The sequence below is a fragment of the Pyrgilauda ruficollis genome, unplaced genomic scaffold (genome assembly GCF_017590135.1).
Source record: "Pyrgilauda ruficollis isolate IOZ18807 unplaced genomic scaffold, ASM1759013v1 scaffold8, whole genome shotgun sequence".
Lineage (NCBI taxonomy): Eukaryota > Metazoa > Chordata > Aves > Passeriformes > Passeridae > Pyrgilauda > Pyrgilauda ruficollis.
This window is the reverse complement of record NW_024529932.1, coordinates 4,305,806-4,321,307: the sequence shown is the minus strand read 5'-3', so window position 1 is coordinate 4,321,307 and position 15,502 is coordinate 4,305,806. Positions and strand designations below refer to the sequence as shown.

General features: G+C 39.0%; 1 protein-coding gene across 1 annotated transcript in view; it reads right to left on the bottom strand.

Annotated features, from left to right (window-relative positions):
- ATP8A2 (ATPase phospholipid transporting 8A2) overlaps positions 1-15,502 on the bottom strand; it is a 270,405-nt gene that overhangs the window by 92,855 nt on the left and 162,048 nt on the right. The window contains exons 27-32 of the mRNA XM_041487339.1: positions 13,044-13,118; positions 10,286-10,408; positions 9,182-9,260; positions 5,504-5,565; positions 5,123-5,179; positions 678-785 (exon numbers count right to left, since the gene is read on the bottom strand). Of these exons, the coding sequence (XP_041343273.1) occupies positions 678-785; positions 5,123-5,179; positions 5,504-5,565; positions 9,182-9,260; positions 10,286-10,408; positions 13,044-13,118 (504 nt within the window). The remainder of the gene's footprint in view (positions 1-677; positions 786-5,122; positions 5,180-5,503; positions 5,566-9,181; positions 9,261-10,285; positions 10,409-13,043; positions 13,119-15,502) is intronic.

Below are 15,502 nucleotides of genomic sequence, written 5' to 3'. Positions count from 1 at the left end.
AATTGTTAATTGCTATCCCCCTATTTTAAATATGTACAAGGCTCTTGAGTGATTTTGACAGGCTTGCTATTCGATCTTCTCACCAGGGGTTGAAATAATGACACTGAAGGGAAAATTCTACCACCTGTAGCTCAGCTGACATGGAAGGAACAAATCCAGAATTCCTCCAGTACCATAATCAGTAATGTATCAGCTCTCCTTCTGCTTCTGACCATCTCATTCTATTCTCAAGGAAATTCTGTTTATTTAGAATGAATGAAGGTAAAAAGCAACAATAGTAGACAAAACATATGGAAAAGAACAAACCCATGACAAAACAAAATCCCAAACTAAATATGACATTTTGTCAAACACAAAATCTTGCCAGGACTAGACACTAACAAAAGAACCAGTCCCACTGCTATCACAGCAAATTGGGAATTGCCATACAGTATCCACAGTGCATGTAACCATTGATGATGTCAGTGTGGGGGACAAAGAGAGCTCTTCTCATGAGGAGATCAAGCCAAATGAATACAGGGATTAAGAAAAGGTTAAAATGAAATCCCAGCACTCTCCCTAGAGTAGCAGTCCTTTGCTAGCACTGTGTGAGCGCTGAGGAAGCGGGAGGCAGCAGCGCTGGTGACAGCAGGGCGCCGTGCTGGCCGCTGTCCCCAGAGGGAGGCGTTGGTACTGACCTGCCCCAGCATGTCCGGCGCGATGGGGAACGTGGGCCAGATGGCCGAGTACACCCCGAAGAACACGAGCCAGAGCAGCATGCTTCCCCAGACGGCCAGGTGACTGAACTGCCAAGGAACAGGGAGAGAAGCAGAGTCAACACATGGCACTTCTTCCATCCACCCAGCCCAAAGTGCTTCCCTGTTCAGGACTCTGTCGGTCTCACTCAGGCCTGTCTACTGCTCTTGGTTTTGGGCCAGTAGCACAGGTTGTTCAAACAGCACAAACCACTTCTCTTTAATCTTTGCCTCATAGCAGGGCAGACAGATACTCTTCTCAGCCAATCTGTCTTGTTTGGAGCTCCAAAAACTCGTCAGATTTTCCTTGGAACCATAATTTCTCTCATCTAGTTACTGTATCCTGTCATGCACATTCCAGATTCAACACGTAAATCAAGGTAGAAATTTTCAAAGGCTCAGGTTAGAGTTCACATGGACAAATCCCCTATGGCAGTGTACATGTACAAGCCATACACATCACTTACCTTCTCTGGACGAAGATTCGGTGTTGTATAATACACTACCTCAATCAACATCTACTGATCAGCTTTGGGTTTTTTTGTTTTAAAGGTGTTCTAACTGATTTACAGACATGCAATGCAGTTTGCATCTTTACTGGTTCTTTAGCCTGTAGACTCACTAAGAGAAAATAAAGAATATTAAATGACCAAGAGCATATCCGGCACAAACTTCTTCTTAGTCGCATTAAAGTAATTTTTCCTACACAGCCAAACTGTTTTTCTGCTCAGGATGATTTAAGCTGTTTTACTTTTACACCACAGTGGATGGAACCAGTAATTTCAGTTGTAACAAGCAACTGAGCTCATTATTGGCTCCAACTTTTCTGGATGCCAACAACTCCTGTGGCTGATGACTTTGGCTCCAATTCAGAGAAGTACCTGCATAAATCTTAATTACTAATTACATATGAGTTCAGGAACATGGGAATGAATTCACATACTGGGTGCTGGTGGACACAGCGTGTTTGTTCAGCTCTTGGCTTTATACTTCCTACGGGATGACTCTGTCTGTTGACTTTTTGAACAGCATGTCTGAGAACCAAAGAAGTGTCTGAGTATCGTGTTCTGCTTGCTGTGAGATAAATACAAACTTCTGGAAGAAGAAGATTGCTCCTAATCTGCAACCACTGGACATCCTCAGAAAGGACAGCTTTCTGCAGCACAGGCAGTGAAAACAAACAAGAAAGGAGCCTGCAGCAGCAGTGCAGACTGGCAGATAGCTGGGATCAACCAGAGACTACCTTACAGTAGAACCATTCATACGACAAAATGTCAGAGGCAATGGAAAGAACACTCTTCTAGGCACTCTCCGAAAGCTCAAATTTTATTAAACTCTGAAAGTTGCTGGGCTAATAATAAGACATAAGATAGGCCCCTTCCTGGAGAGACACAGTGGGCAAGAAGATTTGTTTTCAAACTTTGCTATTTATTCTGTTTCACCCAGGAGATCTGACCTCAGTAAATAAACAACTCCTTATGTAAAACTAACAAACAAGAAACAAACTAACAAAAAAAATCCAGCCCCAAACCCCCACATAACAAAAAAGCTCCTCCAAAATACCCACATCCATGCTCAATTCAGTTTAAATGTGAAGAAAAGTAAGAAATTGAAGGATTTTTTAAAAACACTTTGAGGACAAGAGGGATTTTATCCTTTCAGTCTACTTATTTTTCAGAAAACTGGGCACAATTCATGTCAAGATTCTGACTAGAAGCCGTGCCCTAGTGAGCAACTGTATGTTCAGCTCCCCAAAGATCAAGTACTGCAAGGCTGCTGCAAGAACTCATCCTTAACAAAAGTCAGCCCCATGCAACGGCAGATCAGCACCATCACTGCTTTCTGAAAAGAATGTGATACCTTCTCTTGAGCCACAGCCTTCCCCTCAGACAAGTGGACAGAAGGATCAGGATAGCTGGGACTGGTGCTTCCCTAGCTCCTGTACTTTATGACTAAAACCAGTAAAAATAAAGGCAAGCAGAGAACCCAATCTCAGACATAGACTTATTTTGTAGCAAGTGTATTTATGCTAGTGAAATGACATCAGGTTTTTTTTGTTTCACTCAGGTTTTTCTTTCTATTCTGCTGCTAGGACACTTGTCAACTTTTGCAGATCTTCACCCTTTTCAGCAGAATTAGCTCATTTTATATTGTCTTTACCTTCTTCTCATGGTCGTCCTAATCATCTCATTATCTCAGGCTTGTATCTGCCCAAACTGCTTCTCTGCCTTTAAAAGAACTTCTGCATTCTGGAAGAGCCATCCTTGGCCTGATTGAAAATGTTCCTTATGCAGCCACCCCACCAACCTTTGCACTGTTGATTCTCCACTGACGTCTGCATTTAGCCCTGGAGACTTCTCATGCAAAACCAGATGTGAGCCCATCAGATGTGTTAAATGAATGATAGAAAACAAGAAATCAAGATTCTTGCATAAAAACTAGACAGAGTGTGGCTCCCCCGTGTGCCCTGCTTATCTGAAACAGTTCCTACAGTGTGGTAAAGCAGTGATGAAAAAAGCTCTGTGTGTTTGGGAAAAAGCCTTCTGCAGTGTTCCAGATAGGCCACACGTAACATGAAGCGACTCCACTCAACTTCCATGTGTGGATTTTATTATGCATTATGTTGCCACCTTCATCACAGCTTTTCTTTCCACACTACCTACTGGATATACCAGGCTGCCAAACACTTTGACTGCACTATTTATTTAAAGCTTTCTGCTGAAACCACCTTGTTCTCCCAAGTGGCAGTGTCCTTCTCACTCTCTAGAACAAATTGCCTGTAACCAATCCGCTTGATGATGGAGAAGAGGCTTAACTCAGTGTTGTAAATTTAATACTCTTCAAGTAACCTAAAGATTCTCTGTGTTGATTCACTCACAGCTGAAACTATAACCAACATCAGATTTCGAGATGATGAGAGACACTGTTCCAACCAATGGGACAGGATTTAGAAGTATATATAGAAAAAAGTGGATTATAACACAACTGTTGTGTGAATAATAATAATTTCTCTGTAAAGTGACAGAGTTATAGAACTTCAATACTTACTAAACGTTATGGTATCTTTTAAAAAAGAAGTTTAGAAATGAGGAGATCATGATTACCCCCAAGTGACTGAAAAGACACCCATTACCTATCCAGGGAAGATGAGAGAAGAGAAACCATCAAACAGTTCACAACAAAACAGGATCTAAACAAGCTCACATGCCTTCAATGCTGACTTGGTTATATGCTTTTCTGGTGCACGAGGGATTAATTTAAGATTTTTGCATTTTAAAATGTTGATACACAACACAGAACTGATGCATAAGCAACAGTAAAAACACTCAGATTTTATTTTCAGATGAGAGAATGGGGCAGAAAATATTAACATCTCCCTAACAATTAAATAATCCATACAGATAGCATTTCATCTTTAAAATTCAGAACAGATGTCAGCTCATTGATCTTCACAATTCCTCTGGGAGGAATGAAATAAAACATTTTACAACTAACAGAAGCAATGAGGTTAACAAGACCTAAGCAAAACCCTCAAAGAAACTGTTAGAATAAGAATACATGTCCTCAAAACATTATAGTCTTGAGGGCAGAGCTTCTTTGTATGTCATGAAAACTGGATTCCTATAAAGTATCTTACTGGTGTGGAGAAAAAGGGACTCCATCAAAATTAAAAAAATTAGTGTTTCAGAGGGCCTAGGGGAAAGGAAGGGAGAAAGGTGTTGAAGGTTCATCAACACAGGAGCCCTCCCCTCCCTGTCCCTCACACTCTTTGGAGCTCACTGCCCTGCTGGATTCTGTCACCTACCAGTAACAGAGCACTTGCCCATTTCAAGTCAATAACTCGAATCAAGGAACCAACATAACTATTCAACTAACATACTTATTACACTAAGTTTCAAAAAGAAAAAACAAAAAACCAAAACAACTCAACCAATGTGCAGTCACCACTAGTTCTTTTTACCTGATTCAAAGATCAAAGCCTAGTTGTTTTTCTGCGGACAGACACCTTTCATTCCCTATTGCATTAATTTTGAAGGAGCTACAGAGTACTGAGGATAATTTTCTTGATGCATTTTCTTAAGCAATTACACCAGTATGTTGATTTCATGCAAAATTTTCCTCATTTTTAAGTAGAGATGTTGACAATACACTTTTAGTGTACTCTTCCCACTTCTGTCAGGCTGCCATTTTTCATCACAGATATCGTGTGATCTAGGAGTTCATTCTTCTCACATTCCGTACTTAGGGAGATTAGCAGTCTATCCTTACATGAAAGACCCAATTAAAACTCTGAAGACCCAAATGATTTTTAGTACTTCTTATCTGTATCAATACTCATTAGGGAGGAAGGTGTGTTAATAAAATAAAAGATACTGGAAAGTACTTACTCTAGTCCATGCAGTTGTTTCCAAGCCGGCTTTCAGACAAACAGTGACTACAACATACTGCAAGGAAAAAGAAGAAAGAAGACAACTCCATTATTAACACTCTCAAATCCCAATCTCCCCTTTACACCTAAAAAGCCACTACCATTTAGGTAGCAACCTAATAACTTGGCAGGGGATGCATGAAGGACAGAGCAGAAACTATTGCTGGTGCATGTCTGGGAAAAAAAAATTAAAAGGAAGAGGGAAAATAATGCACACAGCATCAGGTTGATGTTTTAAAACCTCACCTATTTTCTTCAGGTTTACACCATTTTCTTGTGGTGAAAAAAAGGCTGGAAATAAATTCTACCATTCAAAAATTGCTACGATACACAAACTTACAGTGTAAACTATGTTTCCAACAAATAAATAGTCAACTCCCTGTCCATTCGTGAATACTGCATCTGAAAGAAGAAGAAGATAAAGAAGACCACCTTTGTTATCAGTTTATCACCAGAATGGACAAAAGAACAAGGAGATTTTCAGGAGAAAATAACTGGTCCCAACCTTTCCTTTTTGAACATCAAAAAGTACTCCTAGAAACCGTGAGGTAATGGGAATGCAGAAGTTGGGCCTCAGACACAGTGCTTGGATAGAGCACACATCCATAGCTCCAGTTGCCAAAAGCTGGCCTAGCAAAGGAGCAGTGTTCACCACCCTAATAGGTAATTTGCCTGTAAGAGCTGAGGTATGTCACTGCCACTTTTTCTGTTGCTATCTGTCCTGTACCCACTGTCACCTCTAACAATACTTACTATTTGCATGCCTGTGAGAAAAAAGCAGTAAAACACCAGCTGACTTGTGGTGAAAGAGAGCTGAGTTAAGAGCAGGGACAGTTTAATTTGTAAAGGACAGATATAAACATGTACAATATCTCACTGGAGGTTAGCTCGATAACTGAGCAGTATTCAGTCTCTGGCCACCCCGTTCTCTATCAACTGTGCACAAGGGTGAGTACATACATGTTAATCTATCATTTGGAAGTGCCAAGCTTGGCAATACTTCAGATGTCATTTAGTCTCTCAGCCCTTGCTGAAGCGAACTGGAACACCATGAGAACACACATTCAACCACCACATGAATGCCAGCTGAACTTGTACTCACAGGAGTTTTCAAGCATTACTCAAGCATGATAAGTATTGCTATTTTCACATGTTTTAAGACAACTGCTAGGGAAATACATGAACAGCAGGGAAAAAAAGGCTTAAGATAAAACCGTGGATTCATTCCTAAATACATAGTGCCTAGCACAGTGAGCAGTTCTACCATGATGATGTCTTAAGTTTTAGCTTTCATATTATCCACATTCTGTACTGCATTAGCATATAACTCTGAACTTCATAGAAAGTGTTAGCAAGTTCTCCTCACAGTTTAGTTAGACAAAACAATCCTTTTCCAGCCCAAGAACCAAGGACACCGTTGCATCTCCAGGCCCAAAAAGTATAAACAACAGCAAATTGAGGAGAGCAATCTGGGAGGATGGGACTTCATAACCTGAAGCTGTAACTAGACAATGAACCAATATGTAAATGGACCAAAACTTATAAAAGTGTGAAAACATGTGACCCATTGTCCATCTTGGATGTAGTCTCGGCCAGGTTCTTGCACTGCCCAAGGTATATCATTTGAAGGCTTTTTAATAAATATCTACTTTATTCCTTTAACACTGTCTAGCCTTTGCTGTAGGTAGCCTCTCAAGGCACCAACAACAGTAACATTTTGTTAGATTTATTTGAAAAACTGGATCTGGCATTCTTAAACAAAGGTTGTGTACTCCAGGATCAGTAAATTTTTAATCCTATAATGAGTTCCTGACACCCTGACCTTCATGATGAAGACCCTGCCTACCTTACAGCTAAAAAACCCCTATATATTTATATAGTACAGTTTACCCAGGCTACTTGTTTTGTTTTCCTTCTACCACGCTGCATGTGGCCATCTCCAAAGAACTGACAGGCTCTGAATATTTCCCAGAAGTTTCTAGTTCTGTATCTCTGCTTTCTTTTCAATATTAACTACTAAGAAACAGCAGTGATTAACAGAGTGATTAACACTGCAACTGGAGCTAAAGCCTGAGACTTAGCTAGGTTAGGAACTGGCATGGTTTCTAGCCACTAGCATCCTCCTCAGCCCAGCTCCTCCCCAGTGGCTTCAGGCATTTACCACATCATTCAGGGACACAGCAAGATTTTAGTCACCCTGCTCTTTCCCCTGGTGTCAATGAAATAGGTGAAGAGCACTAGGGAACTTAGTCTCCCATGCCAAATGAACCCTGCTGGTGCCAAAAGGCTCAGTTTGTTAAGAAAAAGGCATGCCTAAACTCATCAGTTTTGCTAGAATAAGCTGACATGACATGGCCATGCTCTAGTGCAACATCACAGTGAACATTTAAATAACTGAATACATTTTCCTGTAAGTCTCAACTTCTTTATATAGTTATACAAAAGTTACATATTTTAATCAGTAAGTTAATATCTTTATTTTTTAGTGTTTTCCATGACCTTTCACTTTGGAAGGCTACACGGTCCTGAAAGGAATGATATTTGTGCTAATGAGAACAGCAGGATGCTCAATGAACATTCATTTCTGAAGCTATACAAGTGCCTATTCCTGGACTACATGTACTTCACATCCTAAGGAACTTGAGAGGTTAAGAACCATCCCAGTGTGAATAGCACGTTTTTGTTTTTGGCACTGAAATCCTTCTTGCACATGGAAATGCAAAGAAACTTGAAAATTCAATATTCATTCCTCTCTGGAAAACAAATTGAGCAACCTATCAAAAGGAACTCAGACAGTTAGCCTCTGAGCTGGTATTTCAGTCTTATAATTCTAATTGTTGGAATGAAAAGCACATTATCTATTTAGGAACTAGAAAAACCTCAATGGAAGACTGTGTAATTTTAACTGTAAATACTACACATGTTAACTTAAAATTTCTGCAGTTGAATTTTAAAAAGAGCTATTCAAGATTAACATTTGTCATAATAACAGTGTAGCAGAGTAACAAAACTCCTAAAACAAAAACCACCAACCATAAAAGCCCCTCTCCCACGAAATGGAACTTTCTTTTAGCCCATGTACAGATGAAAGGGGTCCCTTTTTCATATGGTCCATCAGCCATGGAAGTTCCCACTGAGGATATGATACTGACATTTCAATCAGCCAAGCAGAGAAGCATGAACCTAACCCTCACTAGTATCTTTACTATCATGCCTCTGACATGAGCATTCATCTTCCCTCCCTTTTTATTTCTTTCACCTCCTCCCCAATTAGTCCATTCTGGAGCCAAGAAGGTTTTCTTAAAATCAGTGTTTTCCAGGAAGGCGTTTCACTTGTGAAAAATTAATGATTTTAGATAAATATTCTCTTCACCAGCCCTAAATTCCTCATCTGATCTCACGCTATTTCTTACCACAATCAAAGAACAGATTTCCAGTGGTTTTTCCCACCCACACAGCTATACTGGAAAGCTATGTAGGAACCATGTGTAGTTGCATTACCCTGAAAAGCAAGACCTAATAACCCTAATCTGTACACCAGAGAGGCTCATTTCCCCAGTATCTCTGACTCTTGATCCGGTTTACTTCCATTGCAGCCAATTCTTTTTCACAGTACTGCGTTATGGAATGGGGGAATTCCAACAAGATAGAAAGCAAATGGTTCTAAGGCAGCTGCTGTAAAAACATTATTCAATAAAATGCTGAGATCTCAACACACTAACAAAAAAAAAAAAAAAAGGCATTTTGTAAAACATCACTCAGTATTTGGGTAAGACTTCTTAGCAAAGCAGTAGTTTCATTTTTCGCCTATTAAAGTCACTATATGAACAATAATTATGTTAGATTAAAATAATTTCTGAAAGCCACTCGACAACCCGCCAAGCTCAGCAGCTAAAGACTACTGAACTGTCTGGCAGCATTATTTCTTGAGACTTGTCACAACCCCCTCTTCTGCAAACACACTGGTTCTGTAAGACTGAACATCAGTTACTCACATAAGAAATAATGAAGCCCTTACCATGCTCCAGCACTTTCAGTGGAAACCAGAAAAGAATGATGGAATGGATGAGGGCATTGATGCAGTGACCCCAGAAAACCTGAGGGAAAACAAACCAAGCCATCAGTAAAGTCCAAAACTCTTGACCTCTCTCTAACTCCTAACAAACACTTCATTGTATAGTTTAGAGTCAGAAAATGTTTATCCTGAAGTAAAATACTCAAAATTCTGCAGGCTCTATTTTCTCCTACAATTTCTGCTCTTTCACAAGAAAACACTGGTCCAGTTCAATTAGTTTATTCTACCAACTTGAAGCATAATAGGCGAGCATGCTTCAGTTTAAGATCTTTATTGAAATAAGGCAGACAGATTGAGTCAACTTTGTTTAATTACCTCAAAGGATAAATTTAAAAGAGTGATTCAGTATTAGGAAATGTTCTATTTTCTTTTAATAGATAAATAATTTGTGCCCCACAGTTTTTAACTATCAGATAATGTAATTTTGCACAAACTAAAACTTTATGTACTCTACAATTTCCTCTCCAAACAAAGCAATCATACAGCTTCCTTGATTCAGAAGTACATTTAGATGTGCTCATTATGGAAAAGACAGAATATCAAATGCTGGCATTTTCCAGCATTTAAACAGCAAAATTGAGTAAAATGTGTTCTTCAAAACTCAGAAGTCCAAATAAGCCAATTCAAATACTATTTTCCAAAAGAACTACTGGAACAGAGCTATGCTAACTATGAAAAACACCCTAGCAGAGAGTGCTGTGACAACACATATGTTAAATAAATCCAGGCGATGTCATCATGGCTTATCAGTAGGTGTGAATTGAAAAATCATACTTGGATACAAATCTAACAATGAATCAAAGTTTATGGATATTTCAGGACCAGTTTCTGGTGAAGTCACAGCAGAAAATCCTTATTTATAAACAAGAATGTTCTTTACTTAAATAAAAAAAAGTAATCCCTTGGAAAGAACTGGAAGGCTGAACAATCACTCTCAGTGGTCAGCTTAAAGCAGAAGTAACATCAGGAAATAAGTTATTTTCTGACATGAAAAATCTGGAATATCAGAATGCTTATGTTTTTTTAGAGCAACAGGGTTTTCCTTACCCTTGTGTTGAAACCATCTGCATTTTGAGTGATTTTGTATAGCTGTGGAAATCTAAGCATGCTATCTTGAGTACACGACCGTTCAAAAATTCCCAGAGTAAAGGGTGGCAGTGCTGTGAAAATCTGCAAGGAAAGCAAATACTAATTGAAAGCAGCTCTTAGTTTTAAGTGTATCTCATATAATGTTTCCTTACCTAGACAAAAGCAAAATTCCCACAGAATTCAGTGAAGACTTACTACTACCTAGCACGTTATTTGGCATAATTTTCAATGGTCCAAACAAGTCCAAACATCAATTTGTAACTCCCAAATATTGACTTGTGAACAACAGAAACATGAAAGAAAATTCATATTATTAACCAATAAGTTAAACCCAAGAAGTTAAGCATCATTAGTTTCCTGATGTACCAGCTAATCCAGCGAGGGTCAGACACACTGGACTGCAATGGAAAGACAACATGCATTTTTACAAAATAGTCTTGTGGGAATAGCTTCCAATATAGCTGCAGTTGTAGCCATAATTAGATATGCAATGTGCTTAACCACTGCTAAGTTTACAGACAGAGTAAATGTGGAAATCACATTAAAAAAAAATAAAAATCTACTGAGCAACAAAAGCCATTCTGCATTATGGTACTTTGGGGATTCCCCTGGCAAGCATGAACTGATAGGAACAAATTAACTGCAGTGTGTGTCTGTGCTACGGGCAGATGCTTGGATGACCAAGCCTCGGAAGCCTTCCAAGACAGGCAGCAGGACACTCTGCCAGAAGCAGAGTAAATTAGTCCCCACTGACTTTAACATTGCTGCTCTTGAAGTGTTTCCAGGATCTGAGGCAGCTCATTTAAAGCCAGCTTGGGTATCCATGTTTCTTGTGGTCCACAGTGCAGGCACCGAGTGAAAGTTACACCAGGGTGCAAGTCTGAACACCAAACTTCATTCACTTCCTTTTACATCAATAGTTTATATCAGAAACATCACTTTAAAACCTATACATACATATATTTTTACCAGTTTGAGAAGTGTTCTTGAAGTTAAGAGGCAGGTAGGAGTTATGAACTGTTTCTAGGGTGTGTGCACATTTGGAGAAGGCGGGCTGTGATTCCCACCAGCAGCATGGAGGCAGCTGGGGAGCACACAAAGAACAATGGGGAGGAACAGAGACGAGTGAGAATCAATGATTACAACCCTCAGTCCAGCGGGAATTGTGCGTCTTCGCCCATGAAGTGATAAACCAGATGGCTAAAATGGCAGCAGGCTGAAGGTAGAGAACTGAAACTGAGAGCCCTGGTCCAATATATTCCAAAGAAGACCATGCTCTCATATGGCTTTAATGTACTTCCCCTGGTTTCTTCTGTTTATTGGGGCATTTACATCCTCACTTGAAGTAAATCTTCTAGTGGTTTTGACCACCAAGGCAAACTTCCAGTGCAAACCAGTGCAAAATCAGGAATTACAATGCCACCATGATTTCATACACTTCATATCTTAATGAGACTACTAATAAAATAAAGGGTTAATCTGCACAGAAAAGAATGACTTAGCTGAAAGCACTTCAAAATCTCAGCCTGACAAATTGTGGAAGTCCCTAATATCTTACTGGCACTTGATTCTCCATGAGTCCATGCAACGAGTTCTAATTTTAGAAAATATTGACCTTAAAAAACAAGGTTTAGTTTCTGATTACAGAAGATGAGTTTTATCCAGAAGCTTTAGGTAGGGTAGATAGATTCATCAAATGAGGTTTAAAGATAATAGATGCAAATATCTAAACATGAATGACAGAGACTGCATAACAGTCAGGAAATTAGGGTGAAGGGAATCAAGGGAATGATAAATCCTTGAATAAGTATCTTCAACTAAGAGTATGAAATCTTATGGAATATGGGGGCTTGTGCCATAATTTTAAAAATTAATGTGACAGAAGTTAAGTGGTTCCATTAATACTATTCAGTGATAATTTGCTGGCTTCTTCTGTATTAGCATATATTTGGAATGAGGTTTTTAACAAAAAAATTAAATTCCCTCCGTGAAAAGAGACTCTTTAACACTAACAGAGTCCTAGCAGCTTATAAATCCAGGCACAGGGCCACTCATAACATTACAAAGGTAACATTGTCCAAAACACCAACACAGGTCTACGGTATGCTACAGAACTTGGTTCCAGAGATCCTTCAGGCTTTCATCTATGTGATTGATTAAATAATATTACTGATTAAAGTAATAAAGTCATATGACACAGTGTGGCACCCTGCAGGCCATGTTGAAAATCAGAAACCACTCCCAGACTGCTGATGACACAGTGATGCAGCTTCTCTTTCTGTACCTAAGGGAGCACGAGTCAGCCCAAAGTAACTTCTCTCAGCATCTAACTCTACAGGGTCTGAATGAAAAAAAATTCATCAAAACTCAGAGATAAGGAGTATTTTGAGCATGAACTGTCACCAAAATATTCAGTATAAAACTCTGAAAATGCTTCCAAAGAGGAAATTAAATTCTATCTAAAATCTGGAGAGCTTTATGCAGGTTACATTAGGTTAAACATCTATTTTCAAGGTGTTCTTCCAAATTTTCATTTTGTAATAAAAATGTAGTATTTTATTTTACTTTCCCTACCTCAGAGTGGATTCAAAGTGGCTTTTACAAATGAACTCACCTTTCCTGACATACATCTGGGACGGTTACCTGTGAAAAATGGGACACAACAAAATAATACAGTAGTCTCAAGCACTATCAAGTCTAAACATGCAGCACGTACCACATTATACAGACCGATGCACCATCGCTCAAATAAGATCTGCCCGGAAAATCCATTAACGAAAGCAAACCAAAGCTGAAAAAGAGAAGTTACAAAAAGATTTAGATTACTCCTGCAGTCCATGCTTCCATTTACAGTAGAGGAGAAGGATGTGGAATACAGACCACCATCTGGAGACAGATGCTTGTCATGCTCTAAAAATAATTATCAGCAGTGCCAGGCAGTTATTTTCAAGTCCTACATTTTAAATACTGGCAGAGCACTCCTTGTTTAAAATAAAACACTCAGACTAAGGAGCAATTAGCTGTATTTACATAATTGCTCTAAAAAAATAGATGGCATCAAACTATTACAAAATCCTTATCGCTGGCCAATTAATATGCCTGCAGCCCGAAGCCAACTTCATTCCCATCATGTTTGGTAAAGACCAGAATTTTCAAAATAACTGTTTTGATGGATGTTTTGCTTAACTTGTGTTGATTTTTACAGTCCCAGAATTACAATGATATCAACTTGTCAGTTATATGATCATGATTATATTGTAATTTTTTTGTTTAAATGATGCAAACATTATTATTTATTAAACTACCTATTTAATCATTAAATTGGAAGAGGTTGCAAAACAGGCTGCAGAGTCTTCATCCTTTAACAAGTTTACAAATGCAACTGGGCAAGACCTGAGCAATCTAGTTTGCATTTAATGTTCACCCTGCTTTAAACAGAAGATTGGACTAGATGGACTTCAAGTTGCTTTCCAGCTGAGGGGATTCTGTAACGACACAATCCCAGGAAACAGCTTTAAGCTTCAGTGCAAAGGTAAACTCTTTTCAGCATTTCCATGGATGCAGCTTCTTTGAGTCTATTAATCTTGCTTAAGCACCTTTTTGAAGCACAAACTGCTGTACTGGGTTGGAACAAAGTTTCTTAGTGGACATTGAAAGAAGCTTAGGGAAACAACAAAGAAGGGAAAGAATTATCACTTTCCAAGTAAATTGGAAACTGGAAGAACAATAGCAGTTTAAGGGCATCCTGAAACAGTCTGAATGTGAAATCATTACACTTATTAGATAACAAAAGATTTCTGAGAATTTCTGGCAACAGTCCCTTTCAAAATCCACAGTAGACCATATTACTTTGTTCAAAATTAATTCAATATTGCGTGTGAGAATACTCCCTCTAACCACCCAGTTTCAACATATTTTGTGTTGCATTTACTTCACAAGTCCATGTTGCACTGGATGCACTGTGTATTGCAGATCAGTCAGGGCTAACCATGCCCATTCCCTTCCTGCTCCCTGAGAGCCCATGGCACTTAGTGCCAGGTATCTTTTCTGACACCATTCTGTCACTCATTGGGCAGCACTCTCCTACCAGCATCATTTATTCTCTGGCTCACTTGTGCAGTATTAGTGGCCTAGCAGAACATCTCAGATAACAAGCAGTTAGCTGTACATCATCTGATCTCTCCCTTCTTCCACACAAAATGAATACAGAATAATCAGGGGGAAAAAAAACCAAAAAACAAACAAACAAACAAAAACCAAGTAGAAAATGAGACTGCATCAAGACCTATCACTGTTTTCATACATGCAATATCTAAACAGACCAGGACTCTAACATGGGACAGAGGCAACTTCATGCAATATAAAAGTATTTACAAGGTTGGAAAGAATAACAAATAGCTGTTCAAATAGGCACTGCTGCAAAACATGAAATTCACATGCTACACAAAAGGAGAAAGTGAAACCTTTTCACACAATATATGGCTGGCTTGTGGAAATGTCTCCCAGATGATGCTGTAGATGCAAAAGGCAATTTGAAAAAAAAATCACAGAAGGAAAGCTGGAGACCAGATGAGTCTGCCAGAGAACTACCACTGTTCACAAACAGAGACCAGGTTAGTTGAGCTCTTATTTTTGTGCTTCTTACAGCTATTATATCACCATTCTTGTTTGAAATTAATCATCTGTTCTAAATGAACTCTCATTGTTCAAGTAAGAAACAATGACACTGATTCCAACTCATCTGTTTATAGCTATGCTTTGCACAGTTGGTCATCTGTTTAAAATTACTTCCTGTAATGTTTTTAAACCATCAGCTGCTCTTTCGAGCACCAAGTTTCTATTTACTTCTCACAATATTACTCTGAAGTTTGCATTTTTCAATACCTGCTGCCCCTCTTGCAGCTTATAGTTTACAAGTGTCCTTGTAAGTTTTCTTAAGGGCCAACAGCTTCATTCCTCCACCACTTAGCTGAAATGCACCAGCCCAGTACAAACTGCAAAATATTTCTTAGGTTTCCTAAAAAAAGTGTCTTTCTTTCCCATTGCCAAACATGCATTCAATTAAAAGAGCCTTTAAGGATTCACCTCACCAGCTCTGTCCAGAAAAAGGACAGAAGACACACTCTACATCCCAGCTTTTTATCATCAGTTCTATTGCATTGATACCCTGAAGGA